Genomic DNA, 19,006 nt, shown 5'->3' on the forward strand with positions numbered 1-19,006 from the left:
TTTTGTTAACAGAAGTCACTAAAGCCTAAAAGAACTCATGACTCATGACTATTGATCTTAAAGATGAAACAATTATTGATGAGATATATGAGATAACAGCTGATTAATGCCCCCCCCCCCCCCCCCACCCCCCGCCATTAACACACACTGGGAGCACGACCTGTTTACAGCGGCCATCTTTAATCCACAAACACTAGGTCTCACTTCCACACTTATATTTTACATTTTGCCGACCATTTACAAATACATGTTAAAAAAGCACAACGACTCCCCCCATTACCACCACACACACAGCTTCATTTTTGACTTAAACCTCCAAGAATAACAGCTTTTTTCTTGCAGTTACAACTGTGATCCAGTAAAATGGCGCGCACACGCACAGACACACACGCACACACACACAGTTTGTTTAGTCTTGGGGTGGTGGGGAGGGCTATCAAGTCTCTCTTCAGCATTAAAAAAAGAGTTTGATGTATTTGTGTATTTCAGCATTTTTCAGCAGTCATGCAGTCGATTCAGTCAGTCGGCCCTCATTCATGTCCCTGGTGGGGAGGGACTTCCTCAAGGAGGCGGAGTCAAGCTTCAGATTCAGGATTCTGAGTCATGATGCAGGTATGATTCAGAGTCGAGAGGCATGATTCAGAGTTGAGAGGCGGAGTCATGATTCAGAGTTGAGAGGCGGAGTCATGATTCAGAGTTCCGATAGGATCCAGATGTAGTCCCCATGTAGCCCCGCCTCCAGCTCCTCTTTCCAAACATCATAATTAAACACGGTACAAAAACAGGCTTCAAAATAAAAGTAGTGCTGAATTCACTTTTGAAACACTTCAAGCACTAATTCACATGAAATTTTGACATAACATGGCACCAAATGCAGAACGTTGGAGTAAGTGTGTGTGTGTGTGTGTGTGTGTGTGTGTGTGTGTGTGTGTGTGTGTGTGTGTGCGTGCGCGCGCCCCCCTCCCAACATGGCACTTTGAGGAACCTTCCATCCCGCTGACAGTCGGGCAGGGGGGAGCTCAGAGCTCCGTTCAAGTAAAAGCCCTTTCAGCTGAGGAATGATCGCGGTTCAGCTTAAGTTGTGTTTGTTGCAGTGCAGGGGAAGAGCACGGGGGAGTGGGGGTCCCTTCAGTTCAGAGTCAAAGCAGCACCCATTTCTTTGAGAGATAAGGCTACGCGGAGCAAGGCTCTGCTTCTCTCCACAAATACGAGAACTACCTGCTGTACGGGTCGCCCTGGTAACTGTTGGAGGAGCCCACCCCACTGCTGGGGACAGGGCTGTGAGAGGAGGATGGGGGCGGCGAGGGGGAAGACAGCAGCAGGGAGGAGGAGGGGCCCGGCCCAGAGTCATCGTCCAGGACAGAGGGCTGGAGAACCCAGGGGGCCGGCTGTTGGGGCTGCAGGGGTGGCCCGTAGGTCTGGGCGAGGAGGAGGGGGTCCGGTGGCCTGGAGGCCCCCGCGGCGGTCTGGGAGCCGCGGTGGATCCGGTGGCTTACGATGATGTTGTTGCCGAAGCCGCCCATCGATGCCATGGTGGTGCTCTGCTCCCGCTGGACCACCGCTGTCATCCCGCCCTCGGCTATCAGCCGGCGGATCCGAGCCAGGGCGTCTTCCCCGGAGCCCAACTCTGGAGACTCTCCTGGACCAATCAGAGTCGAGATGGAACGTTACTCAGGAGTCAAGAGGAGCAGCTCATCTTAGGTGGATCAGCGACAAGCTCCGGAAATATAATGCATGTTTCTTAATCTTTTAAGTAAGCATGTTAAAATGGTTGAACTATGTATTAGAGTTTATCAATACATAACTACTGCGTTAGGGCTGTACTGAGCAGATGTGATGAAGGCTGGTGAACTTTGACCTTTATGCTCAGGAACTTTATTAGCATCATTAGATTCCAGCAGCAGCTGTACTTCAAAAAACACTTCAAATGAAACCAGAGCTTTGTAAAATCCCAAAAGTCAACATTTATTGAACAAGGATAGACGGAATCATTTCGATAATTCACAACATGTTTTTGATCTTCTTTAATCCATATTTGTGGGTTTTGAGCTCCTCCTACCGGTGTTAAAAGTGTAAAGCACAATTAATAACATGCATATGAACACATAAATACATTTAAAGGTGACGTCGGTACAGCTTCCGGTGATCAGATCCATAGCACACTTCATCTGGAAGACTTCATATTTATTTATAAGTTATAAAGTTATAAACAGTATAACAGTTGTAAACACTGTTAGTGGACACTTCACACAAACCTTCTGGTTTCAAACCAGAATATATACAGACTGTCTTAATCTCTGTCATGTTTAAGTGACACATGATGATGTTTTTAGAGACGGCACGGCGTCAACATAAACAAAATTAAAAAAGTCCTTTGCTATCCGGGGACCGGAGGTCTGTGAGTGAGTGGTAATTAGGTTGAGCTATGGGACAGACACATCTGAAGAGAAGAGGAGTGAAGCTACACCCTCAGTGTGGATCAGTACCAGTACCGGCTGTGGAGGTGGTGGCCTCCGCAAAGGCTGCGTCTCCCGGGGCCACGCCCTCCGCCGCTCTGCCGCTTGGAGGCGCAGCCTCCCCCCCGCTGGCTGCTTGGCTCGTGGACGGAGTCACAGGAGGAACATCTGGAGGAGAGAATAAAGACTACGCGTTACAGGTCAGTATCATAGAGGGTGTTAGGACTATAGAGGGTATTATAGAGTACAGTATCATAGAGGGTGTAACAGAGGGTTAGAGCTAGAGAGGGTATTATAGAGTACAGTATCATAGAGGGTGTAACAGAGGGTTAGGACTATAGAGGGTATTATAGAGTACAGTATCATAGAGGGTGTTAGGACTATAGAGGGTATTATAGAGTACAGTATCATAGAGGGTGTAACAGAGGGTTAGGACTATAGAGGGTATTATAGAGTACAGTATCATAGAGGGTGTTACAGAGGGTTAGGACTATAGAGGGTATTATAGAGTACAGTATCATAGAGGGTGTTACAGAGGGTTAGGACTATAGAGGGTATTATAGAGTACAGTATCATAGAGGGTGTTACAGAGGGTTAGGACTATAGAGGGTATTATAGAGTACAGTATCATAGAGGGTGTAACAGAGGGTTAGGACTATAGAGGGTATTATAGAGTACAGTATCATAGAGGGTGTTACAGAGGGTTAGGACTATAGAGGGTATTATAGAGTACAGTATCATAGAGGGTGTTACAGAGGGTTAGGACTATAGAGGGTATTATAGAGTACAGTATCATAGAGGGTGTTACAGAGGGTTAGGACTATAGAGGGTCCGTACTGGTTGCGGGCTGCATGGGTCGGGGCTCTGGCAGCTCCCTCTCCGTCTGGGTCTCAGCGTTCTGCAGCTGGATGATTGGCGTCTGAGTTCCCTGTGATGTCACTGAAGGCGCGGGGTGTCTGGGCTGAAGTCCGATGGCGTTCATCAAGCCCATGTCCCGGTCCAGCCTCCAGCCGGGGCGGTTGGGCCTTAAAAAGAACCAGAGGACCAAAGTTAGTCATTGAGCAGCAAGTAAAAAGGATCAAAACTATCGAAAACATCAATCGTCTTTCAAATAGTTTGGCTTGAGATGAGGCACATCTGCCCTTCATTGACTTTGTTGTGCTGCAACATATTCCCATCCTCTCTGCTCTGTGTTCACTTATATTGTCTGATTCATGGTCACATCACGGTTTGTCACATGTGACTGATTAATGGCGTCAGTTTCACTGAGGAGCTCCGAATTCCGAAAAATGAACTTGTTTTAGTTTAAGTAAACATTCCCTCTGAAAGAGTATAACGGATTATTGGATATTTGGTCTCGTCCTGAATTCCAGATTAAAGTGTTGCAATGGCCTTGGACTCTTGTTTGCATGACAACGGTCAGATGTTCTCTCGTAGAGGTCCGAGCGCGGTGTTGAGTCTGCAGGCTCTCACCCCGGGCGCTCAGAACCTCTGTTCCGGGTTCCTCCATTGTTGACGGAGAACAGAGGCTCGCTGCTGGACTCAGCTGGGCTCTCTCCGTCGCTCCTGTAGAACCTGAGAAAACAAACTGGTTATTAGCCTCCTCCAGACAGGAAGAGACATCACACGCAACCTCGTTATAGCACTAATTGACCTCCGATCGATCAATCAATCCTTTTCCTGTCGGGATAATCGCATCAGTGGAGGAAGGGAAACACGGCTCACACGCACAGCCAGAGTCTGGTTGTTTTTATTGAGGATCTATTAGTTATTGATCACTCAGCGACACACAGTGAGAGGAACAATCATTATTCCTAATTTATTTATTTATTTAGTGTTCTGCTGCTTTTCAAATAACTTGCAGGTTCTGATTTCGAAGACCTGCTGAACTTCAGACCCAGAAACACAGGAAGCACGAGGCCAGAGCTCATGGTCGACTCGGCTGATGTGATGTCACCATCTTAATCTTCAAGACATGGGATTGTGTCATTGTGTACCGGACAGTCGCAAGAATACATCCCATTTCATTATTAGCTTCTTTATCTGCAGTCGTTATAACACTGTTATTCACATTACATCTGGTTGGTCAATGGAACGAGGTTCTCCTCTTTATCATACATACAAACACATATATACACATAGGGTATTTGAGCGTGTCCTCTTTCTTTCCTTTAGGTTCTACAGGAGCTTCGGGAGGACTCACACGGGCCGGCAGATGACCAGGTCTCCCTTGTTGGTGCCGTAAGCCAGACCCATTCCTGGGTCGGGCAGCCAGCGGGCCGAGTTGATGCTAACGTGGCGCCGCTGGTCTGGAGCCATCGGGTAGACCACGTTGAACACCATCTGAAAGGGGGGGGGGGCAAGTTACTCTTTTGAACATTACAAGGGAAAATATAGCCTTTTAATCCAATTGAGAACAAATATCGTTGTTGTAAATGGGAGGAGTTTCAGGGCTGGAGACAGGACCTCCTGTGAGGCAGTCATCTTTCATCTTTCTGTGAGGCAGTCATCATTTCAGTGGGATGCACAAAAAATGGGTCGACAAACCACATATGTCCATTTCGGGGATCCTGAGGAAAGCACTTGTCGAGTTTCTCTGCCAGTTGTGAGAGGTGCAGAGACCGAGTCACTGATGTTCACCTGAGGAGAGTTTCCCCAAATGCCTCGGCCCTCCGAGTCCACAAAGCAAGTTTCTTCCTGAATGCTTTAAGTGAGGTGCTCAGCTGGTTCGGCAGTGAGAGGTAGGCAAGGTCAGCAGTGAGGGATTGTTTCAGATGGAGCCTCTCGGTGAGAGCAGCTGGACATGATCTGCTTCCAGGCGCTGACAAAGCTTGGCAAAACATCTGGAGTTCACAGCTCTTCTTTTAATAAAGCTGATGGTTTTCCCACTATTTGTCTCTGACGGTTCTGCCATTTCTCAGTACAGGACTTCTCCTGGCAGCCGTAGCTCTCCACAAAACAGAATGTCTCTGTACACTGTGGACGTCAATGGACTCAGTCCAGTGTCAATGAGAACAACGGGCTGCTTTTGATCCCTTCCAGAAGCTGCTGCTGTATGTCTAATGTCCTCGATACGGCATATCACCGTGTTGTCTGACAGTGGGATCTCCGATCATCTCACAGGCATATGTGAGGAGACCCGCATTGTGGTTTAAACCTGCTCTACGGAGGCGCAAAATGTTAAACGCAAAATGGAGGCGCGCTTCCATGGGCGGTTTATGTACATACCGCGGAATACAGAATTAGGAGCACTTTTGCATCCCCTCCCATCTCTTTATGGGAAACTCACACTTTCTCCTTGACCCTCCCGTGATTACATATGCATGACACAAGTGCAATTTGCTTTTTTCAGTTCCCGCGACAGGCAGTCTGCGCTTGTTTGTACCTCGGCATGCTTTTACACGCACATTGCTAAACAAGTACGCCTGAAGTGGGCGCAAAAGGGTACACGAGGCCCTCAGCGAGGAGCCTTCCTGAGAACACAGCTATTGGAACTCACCCTGATGGAGGTCTCTCCTCCGTGAGGCTGCTGCAGGCGGAAGACTTGCGCCACCATGTGGTCGGTGGTGGGGTGGAGCAGGATCCTGCGAGAGGCCAGACCCACCATGACGTAGCAGCCCATCGGAGACAGGCTAACGGAGATAGCATTGGGGCCGAATCTCTTGGTGTAGAGCATCTCCCCCAGGTTGTGAGGAGCCAGCGAGTAGATGGCCAGGATGCCCTCGTCAGGGAAGCCCCGCTGGCTGCTGGGAATGAAGACCGCCAGCAGCTGGCCGTCCGCAGAGATGTCGCAGCTGGCGTCGTTGTAGATCTTACAGTTTGGCACCAGGACGTTGACCGAAGCTGCAGGAGGCGAAACGAATCTTCATCAACTTCATCATACTCAAGGAGCAGCAGCTTCTTTATTCATCTTTAAATTAACTTCATCCAGTAGAGAAGAGAACCACAAGTTACTGATTTAACGGGGGACCAGAACCCCCCGAGTGGTACTCTGAAGAGATTTAAAAGGTGTAGCCAACTGAAATGCATAAACTAGAGTTATAATCTAACTATCTATGAAGTACCTTATCACCTTTAAACAAACCTGTGAAGAAACAAAGGTTAATAGGCGCAGTCGTACCGTTGCTGATCTCTGGCAGATCAAATTTGGTGAAGTCCCACCACTGCAGACGGTAGGTGGTGTTAGCGATGTTGCTGGCCACCGCGGACTGACCGTCTCCTATTGACGCACCTGGAGCACAACGAGGGGTGAGAAGCCGGAAAGAGTCCAGACCAGCAGGAAGTGTCCATACAAGGGCTAAGCAGGACGTCTCTGCTAGAGACCTCTGTAGCCCCGCCCTAAAGCATCCCCTGCTTTATGGTCTGTGTGACTCTAAATCATAATTTACTAAATGAACATCATGCTGTTTCGAAGACTTGAAACTAGAGATTGAGACCATAAACTCATGTTTACAATGATTACTGAGGGAATAAATCAAGAGAGAAGTAGAGTCATTTGAATTGAAAATTAATATTCAATTAGCGGGTGGGCGCGCGCCCGTACTGACTATATTGCTTGAACCTGCTTTGATTATTTGCCGTTTCATGCCAAGGAAAAGTTCTGTGTTTACCAGCACAGCTCACTCGGAGCGTTTAATGTCGGTACTGTAAAACTTTTCAGTTTTAATCAACTTTTTTTTGTGTAGGTAATCAGTTGTTTAATCGGTTTAAACTTAAATAAATTACCTATACAAGTAATTATGTCTCGTTGTATTAATTTGTCCTGTTTTTGACGTGTCTAATGTCAGATATTATTAGGAATATATTCAAATATCTGTGTTTTTTTTAAAGCGAATATTCGAACGTCATTTTTGAGCAATTTTGACAGCCCTACAGAGAATGCAGCTGTAACAGCTGGGAGGTGGAGGTTCTCCTTGTGGTTACCAACCACCCAGCTTTCAGCTGCTGGGGATCTCCAAACCCAAGAGGGGCTGTTGGGGAAAAAGTGAGAGTTTACCAGCGAGCACTCTGTTGACGGAGGAGTGAGTAGCTAGGCCGGGCTGCCCCCTCTCGTGGAAGATCCCAGCGTAGGGAAGGTACTCGGGGAGCAGGAAACGCCTGGAGGAGGACAGTAGGTAAGACTCTTCAAATATAACACAATCTTCGTAACTGGTTCAATAGAACAGAGAAGGAGGTCAGATGTTATAACATAACTGTTGCTGCTCATGGAACAAATACAGAAGTAAAGCTTCCTCCAGTGAACACAGTTCCTCTCTAGAGTTCAAAGGTCAGAGGCGTCTCACCGGGGGACAAAGCGGCCCAGTGAAGGAGCCGACATCCTGGCGTTACGAGTGGTCCGGTGCCTCGCTCGCTCCCCGTTATCACTGCAGAGAGAGAAAGAGAGAGAGAGAAAGCTTAGAGAAGAACACGGCACAGTACAGGACACACAGTGGAGGAAATAAGTATTTGATCCCTCGCTGATTTTGTAAGTTTGCACACGCTCAAATAAATGAACGCTCTATAATTGTACAGGAGATGAAAGATGAACAGTGACACACTAAATATTACAAAATACAAAAAATCACATCATATACAAGTTATACATTGATTTAAATTTGATTGTGGGGAAAAAAGTACTTGACGCCCTACCAACCAGCAAGACCTCTGGCTCCTACAAACCCGTTAGATTAGGAAAGTATTCTGAATCTCGACTCATCGCATGTTTAAAAGACAGCGGTCCACAGAGTCAATCAGGTTCCAACCTCTTAGAATGAGATGCGGCTGTGATAGAAAATAGTAAATCTGTTTACAGGTCTTTTTCGAGGAAACGAGACATCGTCCATAGCTCGCCATTGAGGAGACAACACACAACTTACTCTAGCTCCTCAAAGTCCACGTCACTGTTGTCCATGGCGCTGGACGGGTTGCTGGCCGGACTGTCGGAGGAGGACGACATCACCCGGAGGCGGTTCTGCTGGTAACGTAGAGAACGCTGGCGAATACTGTCCCTCCTCGACAGGTACTGGATCATCCTCTGGGCGTAGTAAGCAGCTGGAGAGAGTCTGCAGAGCACACGGGGGGGTGGGGGGGTGTCAGTGGATCTGATCGGGGCGGTTAGTGGGTGTGATCGGGTGGTGGGTTACCTGGCTGGGTCGGGGTAGATGGGGTGGTCTCTGGATCCCGACATGTCGTAGCGAGACAGCGATAACAGAGATGATTCCAGCAGTCGCCTGGATGAAGGACACGTTAAAAGAGATTGATAATCAACTTACCGTGAGTGAGTTTGTCAATCATGATTCATTGACAGGCTGTCAATTAAATGATTGACAGCTTGTCCTCCTGCTCTCAGAGGTAGAGTGCTGATATACTAAGCTACGTCACGAGAGACACCCACCTCCTCAGGGAGTCCTCGTCAGGGGGGTCCACAGGCATTTCTTGGCTTAAGGCCTCCGGGGGCTCCACCGGCCTGCCGGCTGCGGCCTGCCGGTAGACTCGTTCCCACTGCGCTGTGTCCTGGTTGTACACCAGGCCAACTGTTTGTTCCCCACTCCGGGTGGGGGTCGGGGCAATGGGGAAGGCCCCGGAGCCTCCGCCCCTGAGGGTAGTAGGGGGCTGCTCGCTGGGCTCCGGGGGAACCCCGCTCTCCGAGGGCGGGACTTCTAGTCTCCTCCTGCCCTCCTCGGGCTGCCAGGGGGAGGAGGATGACGAAGGAAAGCTGGAGGAGGAAGAGGAGGAGGAGGGCGGCTCCAGAGCGGAGGCAGAGGTTGAGGAGGCCTGGTTGGTCCGCTCCCAACGCTGGGAGTCATGGTTGAAGGTCAGCAGGTTGTGGCAGGCCCGGCAGCGGTTCAGGTGGCCCCTGGAGGCCGGGGGAGGGGCATTGTTCTCCAGGTTGTGGGGGACGGGGGGAGGAGGGAGGGGAGGCTGGTAGTGGATGATTGTGGGCGAGGAGGTGGAGGAAGGCCCAGGTCTATCTGGGTCCATGTTGTTGTTCAACAGCTCTGAGCTCTGCTCTGGCCCCCCCTCGCCCATGCTGCCCCCCCCCAGCGGGGGCTCCAGGTCCTGCATGCGGTCAAACTCCATGAAGTAGCGGCTCAGGTTGCACTGCAGCACATTGCGGAAGGAGGCTGTGTTGCCACGGGAGCCGTCCCAGAAGGGGTGATGCCCACTGCTGGTGCTGGCGGCATCCCGCCCCCCTGGGTCTCCCTGCTGGGCAGGGAAACCCCGTCCCTCGGATGCAGAGGTGTAGACAGGGGAGTGGGAGGAGCCATCCTGCTGACGCAGCACCGACAGCAGGCTGATGGAGGAGGAGGAAGTCCTGGGGGGCAACATGCCAGGGCCGACCCCACCCTCCCTCATGCTCAGTAGGTTGCGGGTCCAGTCAGGTCCTGGCCTGGGGGCAGCGTGTGCCTCCACGGTGCTGGGTGCGGTAGGGTTAAGGGAGGCGCCAGCGCTGTAGTAGACGGAGGTGAAGGCCGAGGGTCGCTCTGACGGCTGCCTGGGCTCCGTGCGCGCCGAGGAGAAGGTGGAGGGCGGGGGGCCATGGTGCGGGGCATCGGCGGACAGGGGGGCGTCGGCAGTGCGTCCTGCGGAGCAGCGGCTGCACAGGCACACCATGCCCAGGTGCTGGGTGCAGCCCAGGAAGGTGGGGGCACGCTCAGCGCCAGAATACTGGGCCAGCGGCACGCCGGTAGGCTCTCCCACGCCCCCTCCCTCCCCATGAGGGCGCGGCTGCTCAACCCCCGCCGGGGGCCCCGGCGAGCGGGACGACAGGATGTGGAGGAAGTTGTGCAGGATGGGGGTGCGGCGCACCGGCTGGGAGGGCAAGAAGGAGCGCTGACGGAAATGAGGCATCTCCACGCTGTCCATGGGGACCTCAGAGTCCTCCTCGTTCTGAAAGAGACCACAGCTGTGAGGCAGCCCCAGGGACACAAGGTCAAAGGTCAAAGGTCAAGAGCTCTCACCTGCTGGTTGGACGGGTTCACGGTGGCCGTCAGCAGGTTGTGACCAAGAGGGTCGAACCTCACTAACCTGGAGGAGGGGAACACAGGGTTCAGTTTGTGCTCAAACTTCTTATTGGTAAACATTATTCAACCTAAGTCAACACTTCCTATAAAAGCCCATAGAAGGGAAGGCAGAAGCCCCCCCAGGCCCCGCCGCCCCGACCCACCGGACTCTCTCTGTGTCGCTGGCGGTCTTCACCACGGCGAAGGGCTCAGGGCGGCTCCAGTCCCAGAAGTGGAGCTCGTTGTTGGTGGCGATGAGGAGCAGCTGGGCAGTTGGGTGGAAGGCCAGCGAGGCGATGGCCACGTTGCTCTCTGTGAACCAGTTCTCGCTGCCGCCCTGAGGAACCACAAGAGAACCCGTTAGAACCTCAACACATGTAAGTAAAAGTCATGGATAAGTATTAAATAAAAAATGAAGAGGAAAGTGGTGCCAAACTCCCCCAAAAGTCCAAATTTCTACGTAAACACAATCCGGACTTTATTAGTACAGCTTTGTAAACTGAGGTAATGGGGCGGAGTGTAGACAAACACTCTCCAATGAAATATTGAAGCAGTCAGAATTAAAGCGTCATATGGAAACCAAAGGTCCAACGCTCGTGGGAAAGCAGGTGGAATAGTTTCTAATAGAAAGAAAAATGGGCTACAGATGCAGAAGTCAGTCATCTCACTAACTGGCAACTCTAAATCTGACTTGTAAGCCAGCTGCTCGTAGCCGGACGTGTGGCACAATGCCTTCCCTTGTGGATATGTGCCGTGAGATGATCACGTGTTGTCATGTGAAGAAGATGAAGATGAACGGTTCTGTGGTGCCAAAATATTGAAGCTACATTTTAATTTGCACTTTATTTAAAAATTTTGTATAGATTTTATTTAATTTGAAACTCATTTTTAGTGTATTTTATTACTCCATATTATTTATTACATTTCTATTTTCTCCGTTTTGCTCTGCAGTAAAAGTAATAGTTACACCCAATGCATGGCAGAAGTACGGGGAAAGATCTCTTTGACGAGGTGTCCAGATGTGTAGCTGAAACGGGGCATCCTGATGGAGCGCCTGCGATGTGAGGTCAAAACAACGGATTGGTAGAGAGGATCCGAGAGAAGATGAAGGAGGAAAACGTCAGAGAGTTGACAGTTTACCACTCATACACCAGTCGTTGTGCGGAGAAGCCTTGAAAATGGATCATGTGGTGAGCATCATAACTTTAGCGGTTAACTTAATCAGAGCCAACGGTTTAAATCACCGCCAGTTCAAATCTTTTCTGGAGAAGTTAAGTACAGAATATGGTGACTTGCCCTGTCACAGAGGTGTGACGGCTAAGCCAGGGAAAGATGCTGGAAAGATGTGACACACTCAGTTTCATTTTTTTCTCTTGCTACTACAGGACATTTGATTTTTATTGAAAAATTGAAAGCGGTTGTTTGTCGTCATGCATGATGTGTTCAAGGACCATCGTAAAGATGAACATCAGACTATAATGATGAATTTCTTTTGTTATTCCTTAAATAGTTAAAATGATTGTACTTTATACGATTAGTTTAATCACAGAGACACAAACCAAACCATCTGACATGAAAGTGTTTATTAAATAAAAGATTATATTTTCCATTAACCCTTGGGTCCCTAAAATGTTAACAACTAAAGAGGAAGTTCTCTAAGGTCCAAAATGTCACCAATATTATAGTTAATATTATTATTATTATTATAGTTTTACACTAAAGTGTAAAAACAGAAAACGGTAAATAATCAAACGTGACATGACAGAACTTAAGAGTACTCACATGCAGGTCCCAGATCCGGACCTCCCCATCCAGGCAGCCGGAGGCCACCAGGCCTGGGATGGTGGGGTGAAAGGTCACGCACCAGGGGGTCCTCCGGTGGCCCACCAGGGAGTGCAGGCACTTTCCAGTCTTCACCTCCGTTATGTAAATATTGTGGTTGACGTGGGTGGAGGCCATCAGGGTTCTGTGAGAGGGGGAGGAGTTAGAAGAACCCACTCACACAAAGAACCAGGTTCTGTTGTCTGGGTCTCACCTGTTGGGGCTGAAGGCCAAAAGGAAGGTGGAGCGGGGGCTGTCGGGCAGCTCCACTTTCTATGAGGGACACCCGGGTTCATCATCAGGAGAAAGAACACAAGGAGCCTTAACACCAGAGGGGAGGTCCATACATACACACACACATAGATACACATGTATATACAGTGGGGAGAGCTGCATATTTGATACACCCGATGACGATTCTGCAGGTTTTCCCACAAGCATGTAGGAGTCTGTAATTGTTATCATAGGTACTCCTCAACTGTGAGCTCTGGAAAAATCCAGAAAATCACATTGTATGATTTGATCACCAAGAATTCCATCTCTCCAACTTGTTAGTTTGTCTTTCGGAAGCCCTCCAGCCCTCCAGTAACACATTACATGTATAAAAGACACCTGTCCACACACTTAAACATACTCCAACCTCTCCACAATGGCCAAGACCAGAGAGCTGTATAAGGACATCAGGGATAAAATTGTAGACCTGCAAGCCTGTGACGGGCTACAGCAGTGGTCCCCAACCACCGGGCCGCGGACCGGTACGTGGGCCGTTTGGTACCGGGCCGCACCACAGAAAGCTTATATATTTTTTTTTTCTGAAAAATGTTTTATTTTGAAAATTGACCGGATTTTCTCCTAATTATGTGCGCTCGTCCCTCTGACATATTCCACACGCGTCACCAGGCGTTTTTCTTGCCCTTTTACCGTGCACGGCAGTTTCGCCGACCAGCGAACACAGCGCTATGACTACTACCCCCCCGTCGGACCTTCTCGACCGGTCCGCGGATAATTGTCTGACATGAAACCGGTCCGTGAGGTAGAAAAGGTTGGGGACCAGTGGGCTACAGGACCACAGGAAAGCCGCTTGGTGAGAAGAAAGCAATTGTCGGTGCAATTATAAGTTCAAGATGATGGCAATCTCTCGATGTGGGGCACCGTGCAAGATTTCCCCTCGTGGGGCATCGATGATCATGAGGAAGGTGAGGGATCAGACCAGAACTACATGGCAGGACCTGGTCAATGAACTGAAGAGAGCTGGGACCAAAGTCTCAGAGAAAACCATTAGTAACTAGGGCTGTCAACGAATATATTCTATATACAAATTAATATTATATAATATTCAAATGTAAAAAAAACAACAACACAACTGCTTTGCGGGTGGGCAGAGAGCGCATATATTCGAATGTGTTTTTTTAAAGCGAATATTCGAACGTCATTTTTGAGCAATTTTGACAGCCCTATGAGTAACTCACTACGCCACCATGGATTAAAATCCTGCAGCGCACGCAAGGTCCCCCTTCTCCAGTCAGCTCATGTCCGGGCCTGAAGTCTGCCAATGACCAATCTGGATGATCCAGAGGCGTTATGGGAGAAGGTCATGTGGTCTGATGAGAAGGACATAGAGCTTTTTGGTCTAAATTTAGACCAATTCACAACCGTGAAGCACGGAGGTGGAAACATCATTCTTTGGGGATGCTTTTCTGCAAAGGGGACAGGCTGCACCGTATTGAGGGGAGGATGGATGGGGCCGTGTATCGCAAGAGGTTTGCCAACCTCCTTCCCTCAGTAAGAGCATTGAAGATGGGTCGTGGCTCGGTCTTCCAGCGTGACAACGACCCGAAACACACAGCCAGGGCAACTAAGGAGTGGCTCCTTAAGAAGCATCTCAAGGTCCTGGAGGTGCCTAGCCCGTCTCCAGACCTGAACGCAATAGAACATCTTTGGAGGGAGCTGAAAGTCTGTGTTGCCCAGCGACAGCCCCAAAACCTAGAGGGTCTGGAGAAGGTCTGTATGGAGGAGTGTGCCGAAATTCCTGCTGCAGTGTGTGCAAACCTGGTCATGATGTCTGTAATTGCAAACAAACGTTTCTGTACCAAATATTAAATTCAGCTTAATAATAAACTGCAAAATATTTTTTTAGAAAATCATACATTGTTTTACTCCCAGTTGAAGAGTACGATAAAAACTACAGACTGCTACATGCTTTGTAAGTGGGAAATCCTGCAAAATCAGCAGTGTATCAAATATAATATAGTATAATGATCAAATATATACTGCTTTCCTACAGTTTAAAACACCCGGACCTGTGGGACTTGTATCTGTCTGTTTGGACACATGAAATCTTCTGATCCCAATGATGACTAGAATACCCAGAATGCTCTCTGCTGCCTCTCCCCGCTTACCTGACTCTGCCACTTCATCCAGCGGACCTTCTCCTCCACCAGCAGCTGCAGGAGCCTCTGGGAGCCAAAGGACTGGGAGCCTCGCTCCCGGCTTAACAGGATGCGCACTGAGTTCCTGTGGCGGGATGCCATGGCGCTACGGCCTGCCTCGGCTGACTGGCTGGTCACTCTGTGTGTTGCCAGCCAATTGCCATACAGGGTCTAGGCTTTGGTGTGGGGGGGAAATCAGATCAGAGTTAACCCTCTGAAGCAGCTTTTAGTTAAACAAACTCCACATCTACAGCATTCATCTCTGAGAGGAGCTAGAAATGATTGTCAGTTTATCTTCTCTCCCACAGACCCTGAAACACACCATGTGACGCTTCAGAATAAAAAGACAAAAAAACATTTGGGAGCATTGGGAGGGGCTTAACTCTGCTGCACAACAACAGAGGAAATGGAGGAAGATTCTGTACCTTAAAATGGACATTTTCATCTGTGTGGCCCGCCGCATGACTTTGCTAAGTATGTGGCCCCCTACCTAAAATGAGTTTGAGACCCCTGGCGTAGTCAATAAAGGCAAAGCTATTTGTAACCACTGGAAACCAAAAGTATCGTCACTGGACTACTACGAGCCTGGAGTACAACGAGCTTGAAGTACAACAACCCTATATTTATTTCTAATATATTTTTCTGATAACATTACTTACTACAAATTAAAGTGTGCAATACACTAGTTTTTAATATGTTATTGAATTTTGCACATAATGTGATTAATCACCGTTAATCACAGAAAATCATGCAATTAAACAAGTTTTTCATCTTTGCCCACCACTAATTGTTATTCTTCATATACAGTGCCTGAATCTGTATTCAGCCCCGTTACTGTAAAACCCCTCACAAAGATCCGGTGCCACCAAATTGTCCTCCCAAGTCACATAATTAGTAGATTGGGTCCGCCTGTCTGTATTTAATCTCAGGATAAATACACATGTTCTGTGGAGGCCTCAGAGTTGTAGCGGAGTATGAAGCAGGGTTTGCTTAAAGAAGAATATCCCAAGCCAACATTTCACAGAGCACCATAAAGTCCATCATCCCAAGATGGAAAGAATAGGGCACAACCACAAACCCACGAGAGAAGGCCGACCATCCAAGGTGAGCAGCATGACAAGGAGGAGGTGAATCAGAGGAGCAACCAAGAGGCTCATGGGAACTCTGGAGGAGCTGCAAAGATCCACAGCTGAGGGGGACAATCTGTCCACAGGACAACTATTACCGTGTCCTCCACTAATCTGTCCTTTATGGAAGAGTGGCAGGAAGAAAGAAACAGAATCCTGTTTGGAGTTCAGCGCAATGTGGGAGACAGAGCAACATGTGGAAGAAGGTGCTCTGTTCAGAGGAACTTCTGCCTCGATGCAAAACACTGTGTGGAGGAAATCCAACACCACCCATCACCCTGAGCACAACACCCCAACAGGGGAACATGGTGGTGTAGCATCCTGCTTCTCTTCAGCAGCTACAGGAAACTAGTCACAATGAGGGAAAGATGGATGGAGACAAAAAGACTTGAGACTGGGGCCGAGCTTCATCTGGGGGGGATACGTGTGCATCCAACAGATGTCAACTTTTATGTTTAATATTAAACATATATAATATTCATGATTGTTTGTCACAATAAAAGGTGCACCTTCAGAGTACTGTGCAGGTTGTGTTGATCAAATGGGAAAAAGTCTGTTTAAGTCTCTTTGAATTCGAGTTTGTAACAGAACAAAATGGGGAAACGTCCAATCAATACTTTGCACTACATTGCACTGTGTAATCTCTACAAATAAACTGTTCTGATCAGATTGTGTAAAAAAAACACCTACATTCTGAAGTCCTAAGTGAAACGTTGATATATTGTATTTATCGGACTCCTTGCTGCGCACGGCAGTTCCACCCCAACACGTGCGTGCATACACGTACACATGCGCACGCTTGCACCAGCTGACAGACTGCATCTTCAAAGACAAGTGTTTTGTATTGACTTATATTTAGTTTACTTTTAATAGTTTCTATTTTGTTCAATTTCAAGAAGAAAAAATAACACCTTTCTTTAATGTTGTCAATCGTTGTTTTGTGCTCTTTCAGGCACCGTCGGTTCTGGCACCGTTTTTGCACCAGTATCGGAAAAAACCCAAATGATTCCCATTCCTACTTATATATTTAGGTCTTTATTAGTTACTGACGTTAGAATCAGTTCTCATACACTTCACGTTCTCACTCTTCAATGATGTGGGGCCTTGCATCATGTGACTTAAACAAACTGAATTTAGTTTGGTAGAAGGTTCAATCATATTGATAAACAACTTTTTGTCACACAGTAGAAGTTACACAGAGAAGCACAGTGAAGGTTCACAGAGCGTGTACTACTAGACCTCATGTTTGATGTCACTGTTGCACCTCGGCTTCTAGGTAACGTTCTTATGACATCATCAGAAGGCAGTCTTTTAGTCCACTGCTTGTGTACACATCCTACGGCGTAGCCCAGAAATATCATCAGCAACGTCAGCATCCTCCTCATCTTCACCATGACCATAATCATCATTATCCTCATGATCATCATCACAGTGTTTCCCCTACCATTATATCAAGGGGGAACCCCCGCCCTGTGAAATTATGTTTGTGTATGTGTGCACGTGGCGTCCTCCTCCTCCTCATGAGCATCATCATCCTCCTCGTCCTCATGACCACCCTCATCATCGTGACCATCATCATGACCACCCTCATCATCGTGACCATCATCATGATCATCAGCCAGTTTTTCCCACCACAAAGATTGTTGTCATACTTTTATTCTCGGTTTTCCGGCTGAAGATACATTTAATAGCACGCTCCTCGCAGTAACCTTCCTAAGATAAATATAGTTATTATATATATAATAGGATTACCAGTTTCAGAGGCGTTAAGCGGCTTGAACGGATCAATATGAATCTATATTTTTTTATTTATATTTGGGGAGATTTCTTAAACAAACCCAACCACAATCACCTCTGTGACAATACACTGATGTGTAAATGTCACATTCAAAAAACATGTCCTTTTTCAAGTGAAATGTTGGTGAGATGAACTGTACTATATGTGTATATATATATATGTGTATATATATAATGTGTAGTATAACAACTAAACTATATTACACACATATATATATACATTTCCATTATATACACAGAATAAAGTAATTAATAGTATTAACAAATAGCTGGTTATAATAACTGGTTCACTAACGTTAACTTATATTTGCTCAAACACATTAAGACATTTAACAATTAATGTCAACAACCTAGCTACACAGAGGAGTGTGGAAGTCTGACGTGAGTTTTATTATTTAACCACAAAACCAAACACAGCAGAACAAACTCAGCTAGCAACCCCACTCTTGACAAACGGGTGCTAATGGCAGTTAGCGCTACGGTTAGCACTGAGGCTAACGTGCCACACGGCTACAGGGGGGGGGGGGTTTAACCATTAATGCGCCCATCACAGGGCATGTTGTTGGGATTTAGCTCCGCCTTTAAACCCGCTTTCTGACGTTGCTAACCAAGGAGCTACATTAGCGCCATCCGGATGTAACGTTAGATGCCATGGTGAATATCTATAAACAACAGGTACTCGGTTTAAATAAGGTTGCTACTAATTAAAGAGCACATGGAATCGTTTGATTTCACCAATAGTGAGATTACATAATGAGTGAAAACAAACTGTGCGGCCTACCTTCTTTTATCGACCCGCTTCCTGGCTCAGCCATCATAGGCGGTGCTAACAGGCTAACGGTAGCTACGCTAGCTACTTAGCTAGCTCGGCCCAGAACGGAATATGTGGCCGCCGCAAAAAACAATCTGTCCGCTGCGAACATCGGTGATTATTGGTTATTTTAACGAACGGTGTCCACTGCAATCATTGGACACCATTTTAAGTATCTTAGGGATAAATAAATGTCGTCTAAAGCATCGGTCCAATGTTTAACTAGCTGCCCGATGCGAAACCGCTAACGTTACTGCGTAACTAGCTAGCTGCTAGGAGCTAGCGCCCCCCCACAAACACACACACACAGGGTTATGAATAGAGTGACGATTCCAACAAATCGAACGCAACCCATAGTCTAAAACGGGCATGAAACAAAATATGTTTTCTTTCAATATTATATGTTCAATGTATTTTATAAACTGATACGTTTAAATTCATTGGGTTGGAAACGACATCTCTTGTAGCAGGGGGAGGGTGATCTGTTATCGACTAGAAACCCTGGATGCAGTGGCTTTTCACAATCTGGGCCAATGTCTTTCATTTCGTTAAATAAACAAGAATTAGGTTAAATTACTTATTC

The 19,006-nt window shown here is 47.6% G+C and overlaps 1 protein-coding gene across 2 annotated transcripts; it reads right to left on the reverse strand.

Moving 5' to 3' along the window:
* Positions 1-160: 160 nt before the first annotated feature.
* On the reverse strand, positions 161-18,748 carry ambra1b (autophagy/beclin-1 regulator 1b). 2 transcript variants are annotated; one of them, XM_040162059.2, is made up of 18 exons: positions 18,394-18,748; positions 14,659-14,864; positions 12,474-12,532; positions 12,221-12,404; positions 10,603-10,775; positions 10,397-10,463; positions 8,830-10,325; positions 8,579-8,665; positions 8,312-8,497; positions 7,739-7,819; positions 7,453-7,553; positions 6,577-6,687; positions 5,956-6,299; positions 4,660-4,799; positions 3,930-4,031; positions 3,294-3,481; positions 2,493-2,624; positions 161-1,639 (listed from the first exon to the last, which is right to left on the reverse strand). In XM_040162059.2, exons 2-18 carry the CDS (start codon positions 14,788-14,790, stop codon positions 1,215-1,217), a joined length of 4,008 nt encoding a protein of 1,335 aa, XP_040017993.1. In that variant the 5' UTR covers positions 14,791-14,864; positions 18,394-18,748; the 3' UTR covers positions 161-1,214. The 2 variants fall into 2 exon arrangements, with proteins under 2 accessions (XP_040017993.1, XP_040017994.1); XM_040162060.2 differs by having other exon boundaries at positions 12,474-12,580; positions 18,394-18,721.
* Positions 18,749-19,006: the final 258 nt, after the last annotated feature.

Source organism: Gasterosteus aculeatus, chromosome X (assembly GCF_964276395.1).
Source record: "Gasterosteus aculeatus chromosome X, fGasAcu3.hap1.1, whole genome shotgun sequence".
Lineage (NCBI taxonomy): Eukaryota > Metazoa > Chordata > Actinopteri > Perciformes > Gasterosteidae > Gasterosteus > Gasterosteus aculeatus.